We start from the raw sequence: 10,981 nt of genomic DNA on the forward strand, positions 1-10,981 counted from the left end.
GCTACCTTATAATTAAGGTAATGCATTGTGTTTCAGAAATAATTCCTGCTTAGAAATATGTGTGAATGTATTTTTCTGTAGCAAATGTGTGTCCATTTTAAACATGGGTTAGGATTGAGTAAAATGAGTAGAACTATCATTAAGTCATTAACAGAATAGTGTTTAGAATGGTAAATCGAATTAAGCTTTTGCTTTTAAAATATACTGTGTTGAATTTGCTTCATCGATATTTAGGCTTTTATTTCCCAAGTCCTAACGTAATTAAAATATACTGATTCAAGGATAATATTTCTTATTTTTTATCGTTAAGTAGTTAAAATGTAATTGGCTAATTACGTAAGACTAACGTAGCATATCATCACTATCAGGGTTTTATTATTATTATTACCAACGTCATCAATATTAAGCGTTTTCCCTCTTGTGGTCAATGTCGTTAATGTATTAGGGTAAAGTTGGTACTTTGCCCAATAAAATTTGAGAAAGAATCGCCCAGACTTATGTCATGTTAGGCCTAATTGAGCTGGCCCAGCTTTGTGAATATACGACAAAACACTGTTTTAAATATTTTGGCAAATTAATTGAAATTTAAATCTTTTAAATATTGAATTTTATTTTAAAGGATAAAATATAATCTCTCATAATTTATTTTATAATTAAAATAAAAAATAAAAAAATCAAAAGTAAAAAATTATATTTTATTTTTTAAAATAAAAATTAAAAAATTAAAAAATTCAAATTCAATTAATTGATGTAAAGTTAAAGCACCAAAAACAATAATTTTCGATTTTTAATATAATGAAATACGAAGATGCGCTGTCAATTAATAAATTTAATTCATCTACCAAACAAAAAAGTATAATTAGTCTAATATAAAGCAAAGCTTTTATTTAAGTATTTTATATTTCATATTCATGTTTGAATTGATTATCATGTTATATTATTCTCTTCGTACATAAAAATTAAAAGATATTATACATATACAAAAAGCAGTCAACTTTTGTTTCAGTTTTTTATATTTCATATTCATGTTATATTATTATTCTCTTAGTACATAAATTTATTTTTTAAAAAACATTATTTGTATTTCTCATTCACAATGCACCCATCCCAACATTAGCAACCTGGCATATTCCTTTGTAACACTATTGTTTTATTTGTCCATAACATGAAAACGTTATCCTTTCTTAATTTAATTGAGCAAGGGTACATACTCTCTCTCTCTAGTAAAAACTAAAAACAATTCTTTTATCTCCTAATATTTTTATAATTAACTTTTAAAGAAATAGATTGACAGGGCAAGAAATGAAAACTAGCTATCTCCCTCGAATATATATCCCGGATGTGACACAAGTTTAGCTGGTTCAACACACCACAAACAAATACACTCACATTTTCTTTGCTTTCAAAACTATATTTATAGAACATATAAATAACACCAACAAATTTGGTCCCAAAATAAAATCTATTGCACTCTTGTCTTGTTCCCCGGTGAACTCGTCACCTCTGGATCTGATGCCGCTAATTTGGAAAATGACAAGGTCAAGTGGCAATCTCGTAATTTTGCAACATATCTGGACCCATTTTGGTGAGGCAACAGATACAGGCTATTCCACCAACCAATCAGCGCTTGACCCCGCCGAATATCGCCGCCACCAACAACCACAATCATCTATCCCCATCTAATATAAATCTTATACTTAAAGGGCTTTTTTTTCCTCTTTTCTTTTTTCCTGACACAATTGATACACAATTATTTATCTATCTAAAATCATATATTATATAAATATAAATCTTATATACATTTAAAAAATTATGTTGATTTACTTGAATACCATAAATCAACACTAATTTAATAGAGATATTTTTTTGGTTGTCAACAGTATTCCCTAATCCGACATGTTAATGACTAATTAATCGCGAATTAAAATTCTATTTAAGGGTCGTTGGCTAATGGGTTACTGCAGGTACAAAACGTGATTTGAACCCTGACACTTGTTTAAGCGGACGAATGAGCTAATTACTCGACCAACTTAAATTAATTAATTTAATAGGGATAATATTCATATTCTGTCCAATAAATAAAAGATAAAAGGCCTAACAGAAAAGATAGTATTTTTTATGTGATTTTTTTAAAGAGGTAGAACATTAGTAAAAAGGGGTAAAGCTTTACCTACTCAAAGCAGGTAATTATTCACGAAAATTTCGACTGAGATCTTTATCTTCTCTGATAAGATAAGTCCTAATAAACTTCCAAAATAAAGGAAACAATTATCTATCAGAAAAGATATAGCTACTCTAACAAAGGTGGTTATCGACTCTACTATAAATATACTGACCCGTATCACCTCTTATCTCCTCATGAAAAACTCATACACGCGACACTTAGACATTAAGAGGTCAGACACTGCCATATTAAAAAATTTAAGCTTTACGTTTAGACTCAAATCAACGTTTTAGGTAACTCTATAACAGATATGTTAATAAATTAATGTTTTTAGTGAAAAAAATGTAATTAATGTTAACATAAATATAAAGTAAATAAAAAAATTCGTGAATTAACATTGCTTTATATTTTATTTTATTAATATTCCGATGTTGGAGTAGTCTCATCTGGCTTCTGCTGGTAACTTTGAGCAAGAGGACAAAAACAGCCCTGCCTCCGACCGTCTCATAGCAAGTACAGGTAACAAAGCAAACCAAACCAAACCGAACTAAAAAAAATACAAATTACAAAAGCCTCCATTCGCAAAGAAAAGTTAATTAAACAACTTAAGTAGTCACCACTTGCTTAGTGTTTCGTCAGGAAAAAAATATCAAATGCCCAAACAAAACTATACCTCGTGAAATCACGAATCATACTTCAATGGCTTCCATCTCCGGCATTTGTTCATCTTCCTATGCTCTCAAGCTCCGAAATCGGAATCATTCTCCGGCGTTGACCAACCCGTTCCGGAACGGACCGGAGCTGGCCGCGTTCCCGAGCAGACCAAAACTCGGTTCGGATCGGGCCCTAAGCCTCGTGTCAGTGGCTCGGGAGGTGTCTCCGGTCACCAACGACGGCGCGGATGCCGCGGTACCGGCGGCGAAGGGGTTCAAGAAGAAGACAGCGTTGGAGAAGGATCCGAGGGAGCTATGGAAGAGGTACGTGGAGTGGCTGTACCAACACAAGGAGGTTGGAATGTACTTGGATGTGAGTCGGGTCGGGTTTACCGACGAGTACGTGGCGGAGATGGAGCCGCGGTTCCAGGCTGCGTTCAAGGCCATGGAGGAGCTCGAGAAAGGTGCGATTGCGAACCCCGATGAGGGACGCATGGTTGGTCATTACTGGCTTAGGGATTCTAACCGCGCACCTACCACGTTCTTGAAATCTCAGATTGATAACACTCTTGTTGCTATTTGCAATTTCGCCGATGATGTCCTCACTGGTAAGGTTAGTAACTTCATCTCTCTCTCTCTCTCTCTCTGGATGTGTTAATCGCACTTATTAATCGGACTTAAAAGGGATTTAGATGTGAATCGTTTAAATGTAGATATGCTTTGCAAAAACAATTAACATAATTGGTTATAATCTGTCTCATATCTCACAATTGATATGTAAATGCCTCTTTGAGCCTTTAGGCCCTTTTTGGAATTTCTGATACATGTATAGAGATAGTGTCAATTTTTCAGTTCCAGAGACAACAGTAAACTCCTGAAATTTATAGGGACAGAAAATACTTTTGTATTTCGGTCTTATTAATAAAATCTCAAGAGGCGTGTGTTATTGTCTTGAACCTAACTACACTTATTCTGCAAGAAAAACAATGTAAATATGCTTTATGATAGTATGCTATTGTGTAGTTTGATTGTAGATGGCTTCACCAAGAGAATGATTAATTATTGTTGTTGTTGATGATGTTCGTGTCTCTAATTTCTTATAATGATTTGTATATGGGAATGTGGTTTGGCAGATTAAGCCTCCCTCGTCGCCGGAGGGTCGGTTTACTCAGATACTGTCTGTTGGAATTGGGGGTTCAGCTCTTGGCCCACAGTTTGTTGCGGAGGCATTGGCTCCTGATAATCCTTTGCTCAAGGTATATTGGCAATCCATAATCTCCGTTAACTATGTTTGGCCCTTCTTTTATTAAAATTAAACTGCAACAGCAAGTAGTTATTTCTGTTGGTCTATGAATCAACAAGATAAAAATGGTATTGAAGTAACAAAAAAATAAACAAAGTAACGTAAGTAGAAGAGTGCATTAAGCTTCTATTGAGTAAACATGTAGTATGCCATGGAGAAAAGAATGAACAATAAGAAGGAAGGAATTATCAAGCCAAGTAAGAAATGAAGAGAGTACATGGGAAAAAATAGAGAAAGAAGTAGAATGCAGGGGGAAGAGAGTACATTTCTGAGAACGACGATGCATAGAAGAAGCTCAAATTAGGGAAAATAAGAAGGGGTAACAGTGGAATAACAAAAAATATCTATGGACAGAAAGGAAAAAAATTTTCATAAAAAAACCCGTCTCCACCTTCCCAAATCCCGTGTTCATCATTGTCCTTCATAGAAGAGTGGACACAAAAATAAAGAAAACTGTTCTGGAGACAATGTGTCTAGTGTCTATGTCTCTGCTTCCAAACACTTCTTAAATATTCACTGTCAATATTTCTGTGTTCTGTCTCCAAAAACAAAAGCAGCCTAAGTTCCTACATTTATATGTTCATGTTATTGAAAGTTGCTGTTGTATGCAAAGTATGTTAGCAACCTGAGATATTTAGTAATGGATTTTGGACTTTTGACAGATAAGGTTTGTGGACAACACAGATCCCGCTGGAATTGATCATCAAATTGCACAACTTGGTCCTGAGCTAGCTTCAACACTTGTAATAGTCATTTCAAAGGTTTGTATGGAGATTATACTTCTAAAAAATTGATTGTGATGTTATTGGTGTATAAGGATTTCTGACTTAAAAATGTCACTATCTTCAGAGTGGAGGTACTCCTGAGACTCGAAATGGTTTATTAGAAGTACAGAAGGCCTTTCGTGAAGCAGGCTTGGATTTTCCGAAACAGGTTTAATCTCAGGTTTCAACTTTTTATTTCCTCATATTGTTACCAAGGAATTTGTGCCAAAATGGAAGTTTAGGTGGTGTGATGGAGATAATATTGAATATGAGACTTGTTAGGGTGAACAAGCTACTTGTCGAGATTGATTTACATTCACCCGTCTGAAGACAATCAAAATCCAGTTTTGCTCAATGCTACCTTTTCAAATTCTCATAGATTTGCTTAGCATGTGCAGAAATAATTAAACTAATTGAATTATCTTCTTTTTCTTCCCCCTCCCCCCCCCCCCTAATACTTGAATTGCTAAAAATACCTTCTAAATTAATATTTTCAGATAAATTGTCACTTTGTATGCTTATATATGATATTAAAGTGACATTTATTGGAATGTTGATTTTATTGCTTTTGTGTTTTCCATTTTTTTAACTGTTGTGAATTTCTAAATGTTATTCGTCCCTGCATCACTCACATTTGCTGCCACTGTCGGTTCATGGACATTTGTGATCATTTGCTAACGCATGTTTTGTTGCAGGGTGTTGCTATAACACAAGAAAACTCTTTGTTAGATAACACTGCCAGAATTGAGGGCTGGTTAGCTAGATTTCCTATGTTTGATTGGGTGGGAGGTAGAACGTCAGAGATGTCTGCTGTAGGCCTGCTTCCAGCGGCCCTTCAGGTACGTGAGGGTTAATGTAAATTTAATTAGTTTGTTTTTGATATTTTATATTCACCTATAATGCTTCTGGTTCAGGGCATTGACATTAGAGAAATGCTTGCTGGTGCAGCATTGATGGATGAGGCAACTAGAACTACTGTGGTATGTATCAGTTTTAAAAATCATCTTTTAAATTTACTTTCAGAGTTGTGCTCATGGAGTCGAACGAAATTCATGTATGATAATGCAAGATGCAATAAGTATTACTCAATAACTTGTCATCCATCGCTGGGCTGCTGGTGCTTCATGCTGCAAATACATTATTACACATGACATATGGTGATAAATGGACATAATTATCCAGACATACTGCTTTTATATGCCGAAGACCAATTTTTCAGAAATTCCTTACATTCTTAATAGTGACATTATTAAAGAGTGGAAATAGTTGTATACTAACATTTCATTTTGAAGTTCAAATGCTGCTTTACCATCTCGTCTGCTTGAACTTGCTTCTCCTCAATCGTAAAGCAAAATATCAAAAGGGTCTCTGTTTTGACATATAACTTTGTGCAGTTAAGGAGTAATCCTGCGGCGCTGCTGGCTCTATGTTGGTATTGGGCTACAGATGGAGTAGGATCCAAGGTGCGAGACTTGTATAATTTATCCATGGTATTTACTTCCATTTTATTGCTCTATTGCTCATTATTCCCTTTTTCCTCATACTCCATAGGATATGGTCATCCTTCCGTATAAGGATAGCCTGTTATTGTTTAGTAGATACTTGCAGCAGCTAGTCATGGAATCTCTAGGCAAGGAGTTTGACTTGGATGGGAATCGGGTATGTAAATTGTCTCATTCTTTTGTTCGGCAAATCTGAATAACAATTTTTTTTTTTTTGCATTTCCTCCTGTGAAAATAATTAGAAGGTACCCGAAAGTCCTCCACGATAATTTTGAATAGTTTTTCTTGTACCTGGAACTTGCCTAATTGATGTTTCTAAAAAGGAACCCAAGTTTTCCTAGGATGATGAAATATTGAAATGATCTAATTCCGATTTCTGGATTCCATAGGTCAATCAGGGAATTAGTGTCTATGGAAATAAAGGAAGTACCGATCAGCATGCGTGAGTGTTCATGCTAATCTTTTCAATTTTTGTGTTGGCTTTATGTAGTACATGGATTTGATTAATATCTTGTTAACATCTGCCTCCTCACAGGTATATTCAACAACTGAGGGAGGGTGTACACAATTTCTTTGTGACATTCATTGAGGTGCTCCGCGATAGACCTCCGGGTCACGATTGGGAACTTGAACCTGGTGTCACATGTGGTGACTACCTGTTTGGTATGCTACAGGTCTGACCTGCCAACCGAACATATTTTCTTATGGAACTTAGTTTGATTATAAAATTATTTGTTCTGGATCATTCTTTTCTCGGTTCTAAAATTAAAGTTTCTACAGGGAACAAGGTCAGCTTTATATGCTAACGAGCGAGAGTCAATCACAGTCACCGTACAAGAAGTGACCCCAAAATCAGTTGGTGCTCTTATTGCACTATATGAGCGTGCAGTAGGGATATATGCCTCCCTTGTCAACATAAATGCTTATCATCAACCTGGTAAACTGTCATTTTGCTTGTCTTATGATTTTGTTGATCTCATAAATATTCCTCTTAACCTTGTCAGCAATTCATACTGCAGTGGATATCCAAGACTCCGCTAATTTATTCATTCTAAAATCTAAATTCTAATTTCTAATTTCTGAAATATGATAATCACTTAGGTGTCGAAGCCGGAAAGAAAGCGGCAGGCGAAGTATTGGCTCTTCAGAAGCGGGTTTTGGCCGTGTTAAATGAGGCAAGGTATGATTATGAGCTCAAAACAACACTGCCCTTCCTGGGATCTTTCCAACAATATCCAATGATGTGCTAGCATTAGCATCGTTCTTGTTGTTCTTGTTGTTCTTGTTTTCAGTTAGTTCTATCCCTAAATTCTGTTTATCTATTACTGTTTTCAGCTGCAAACAGCCTATTGAGCCATTAACGCTCGATGAAGTAGCCGATCGTTGCCATGCGCCAGAAGATGTAGATATCTTGCCCAACACTCTTACTTTTCTCAATGATGTTTATTAACCAATTTATAGAATAATTGTTTACTAATATATTTTACCTTGGATGTTCAGATTGAAATGATTTACAAGATTATTGCTCACATGGCTGCCAATGACAGAGCACTTATCGCTGAAGGCAGCTGTGGTTCACCACGGAGTTTCAAGGTTTTTCTTGGAGAGTGTAACGTTGATGAATTGTATGCTTGAGTTAGACTAAGGAAATTCACCTGCAATAATTATTGATTTCGGTTGAATCTCCTCCATTAATAAAAATGGAGATTGTTGTTTAGACAAATTACTGCAAGTTTTAGCTTTGGTAAATAAAATTGAATAAACTGAATTAATGCTCAAAGTTCTGTTTTTCTTTGACAGACGCTTTTCATATTCAATTTAAAGTGTTTAATTTTGGTAAATGCAATCAATACACTGGGAGATAATTAAATAATCCGAAAGTGGATAATTTGGTGATTTAATGATGATGCCAAGTTGAGAAATGTTATATAGTAATAAAGAAAGGGACCTAATTGATGAGAGAAAGACATCTGTTTTATTCTTAAGTTTTGGAGAATCATTTATGTTGGGAACGGATAGTTAGTGAAAAGAAACATAAAAAGAAAAAAAAGAATAGGAGAGATACATGCTTGCCACACTTGTTTGATGTCATGGGGGTTTAATAACACAAAAATTGCTTATCAATGTCATATGCTACTGATTCATAAGAAAAAATACACTCTAGTTTTAAGGGTGTAATTCTGTTGAAAAGTACTAATAATTTAGAATACCATACAAACAAAAGTCTTGTGATTATTGAAAAATAAAATTTATATTTCTAGTGTCTCGAATACATAAAAAATTGAATATTTACTTAAATTGGTCCCGAAAGAATTCCAATAAGAACATTATCTAACACAGGATTGAGGACAAATTGGTCCCTATCTTGCAAAATGTAAAAATGTAGCCATTTTTTAGGGACTAATCTGACTGATAATATAATTTGCTGGAGAATAATATATCTGTATATTCATTGTCTACTATATTCTATCTTGTTCTACATGATTGATGAGTGTGATAGTGTCTTGTTCTTGGATATAGTAGGGACTGCTGTCTGCACTCCTGGAGTTTGTTAGGTGATAATGGGACTAGTAGCAATGTGTCAAGCGGGGTGAGAAATCGACTTGAAAAAAAAAAAAGGTCAAAATCCTATATGTGATTGTGAAGCCAACACCATACTTGTAGAGTCTAACACGGAGAAAAATTCAAAGAGATCTTTCTTTAGTTGTCCTAATTTCAAGGTGAGTGAATTTAGGATTTCATTATAATATGGGTCTCTACGTAATGTGGCTCTAATAAGGGTTTCGTCTTTGCAGAAAAAGCTTCCACATTACGATTTCTTTGTATGATTTGATAGGAATTTTTATTATCAAGTTGCTACTAGTGAGCTAAATACTGTAATTAAAGATAGAATCAAGAAGTTAAGAGAACTGGCTGATGTACTGGAGAAGAAAAAATGATGCTGTAATTATGAAGAGAGGCTAATCCAAGATTGTATAAGCGTGTTTTTTTTTTTCCTAGGATTTATGATTTGTCTTGTCTCTAGGATGTAAGTTGCTTAACAAAAGATTTAAGTGGCTTTTAGGTATTTAGAAGGTGCATTGACATGATGTTGTCAAAATGAATGTTGTAAATGTTGATCCTAATATGCAAAATATTGAGTTTGTTAAATGTTATTAAGAGTGTTCAACCTCTGAAAAAAGTAAGAACAATATCAAAAGAAGACTCGTCAAAGTAAATTACAAATAAATAATAACTTCTATGTTGAAACCAATTTCAGTGTTTGGTATTAAAATCATAGTAGCTACCTGCTAACAATAGGCAATCAAAATAAGTGTTTGGTATTACATTATAAACAGTGATTACATACGACATGAATTTTAAAAACTAAAAACCATAAAAAAAATAAAAACAGCGACAAATTTTTAGAGTGTAGACAGCAGTCTTCATTGTATCCAAAAACAAGACACAATATACTCATCAATCACATAACACAAGACAGAATATAACATAAAATGAACATAGTCAAACATATTGGTCCCCAACGAATTATATTATCAGTCAGATTAATCTCTAAAAAATGACTATATTTTTGTGTTTTGTAAGACAAAGACCAATTTGTCCTTGATCAATCTCACGTGTCAGTTAACATCTAACTCAGCTGGTTAATGTACGACGTGGGACATTGTTGTTAGAGTTTGACAGGTCGAGTTGACAAGAGGACTAATTTGACGGACACTAAAGGTTGTTAGGGACTCACAAAGCTATTAAAAATTGTTAAAGACTAATATGTTTGATGTAAAATTTTTTGACGATCAATTTGGGTAAATACTCTAAAAAATTTAAAGGGATATTCATTATTATCTTTGTAAGATCAACTAGGAAACCAATTTTTTAGCTAATATTAACCTTTTTAAAAGAATTTTTTTACCTTGAATTCTAAATCTTAACTAAATTCTAAATTATGAACACTAAATTTTAATCCTAAATCTTAACTAAATCCTAAAAGAATACTAATAATGAAAAAAGTTTAATGTTAACTATTTTAACATTAATTCTGTATACTTATTCTACTTGTTTAATAAGTAATTTTAATATTTTTTTTTCAAAGATGAGAGTACTTCATTAATTAATAAAAAAATACTGCTGTCCAACAATAGACCAACCAAACAAAGAAAAAGAATGTCTCCCCAAATAAATCACTACAACGAAAAGAAATAATAAGCTTAAGAAGAAGAAAATTTCTTGAATCAAGGGGAAGAAAAACTTGATGAAACATGCAATATCTGGAGCTCGACCAGCAACTTGGTGGAGGCGAAAATCACTTCTAATGGGATCTTCTTATTTTCTCGAAAACCCAGGAGTTACATTCTTTCCAGCTATAGTAGAGAAGGATCGCCAAGAGAACAAAATCGTCTTCATAGTTTGGGTTCAATTTGAGCTTTTCAACCATCGCTTGTCACCACTGATGAAAGCAAGTTAGAGGCACAATTGGGAGGAACCCATTCAAGTGAGAACACACCCAAATTTTCTTGAAAAAGTTACAGTGTATTAAGCAATGAAGTATTATCTTTGGATTTTCATGGCAGGAAGGACAAGTGTCTCTGGTTGATGGA

General features: G+C 34.1%; 1 protein-coding gene across 1 annotated transcript; it reads left to right on the plus strand.

Annotated features, from left to right (window-relative positions):
• The first annotated feature begins 2,742 nt into the window (after positions 1 to 2,742).
• Positions 2,743 to 8,166, plus strand: LOC107460932 (glucose-6-phosphate isomerase 1, chloroplastic). The gene is made up of 14 exons (XM_016079364.3): positions 2,743 to 3,430; positions 3,951 to 4,073; positions 4,783 to 4,881; positions 4,970 to 5,053; positions 5,580 to 5,723; positions 5,799 to 5,864; positions 6,279 to 6,347; positions 6,436 to 6,543; positions 6,776 to 6,828; positions 6,922 to 7,060; positions 7,167 to 7,323; positions 7,488 to 7,566; positions 7,722 to 7,788; positions 7,887 to 8,166. Exons 1-14 carry the CDS (start codon positions 2,864 to 2,866, stop codon positions 8,019 to 8,021), a joined length of 1,890 nt encoding a protein of 629 aa, XP_015934850.1. The 5' UTR covers positions 2,743 to 2,863; the 3' UTR covers positions 8,022 to 8,166.
• Positions 8,167 to 10,981: the final 2,815 nt, after the last annotated feature.

The sequence above is a fragment of the Arachis duranensis genome, chromosome 8 (assembly GCF_000817695.3).
Source record: "Arachis duranensis cultivar V14167 chromosome 8, aradu.V14167.gnm2.J7QH, whole genome shotgun sequence".
Classification (NCBI taxonomy): domain Eukaryota; kingdom Viridiplantae; phylum Streptophyta; class Magnoliopsida; order Fabales; family Fabaceae; genus Arachis; species Arachis duranensis.

Excerpts from the sequence above, each read along its gene's own strand:
- LOC107460932 (XM_016079364.3), top strand. The coding sequence starts at position 2,864 with ATGGCTTCCATCTCCGGCATTTGTTCATCTTCCTATGCTCTCAAGCTC. Across the intron at positions 6,348-6,435 it reads CAGATGGAGTAGGATCCAAG|GATATGGTCATCCTTCCGTA; the intron begins GTGCGAGACTTG and ends CATACTCCATAG. Across the intron at positions 6,544-6,775 it reads TTGACTTGGATGGGAATCGG|GTCAATCAGGGAATTAGTGT; the intron begins GTATGTAAATTG and ends TGGATTCCATAG.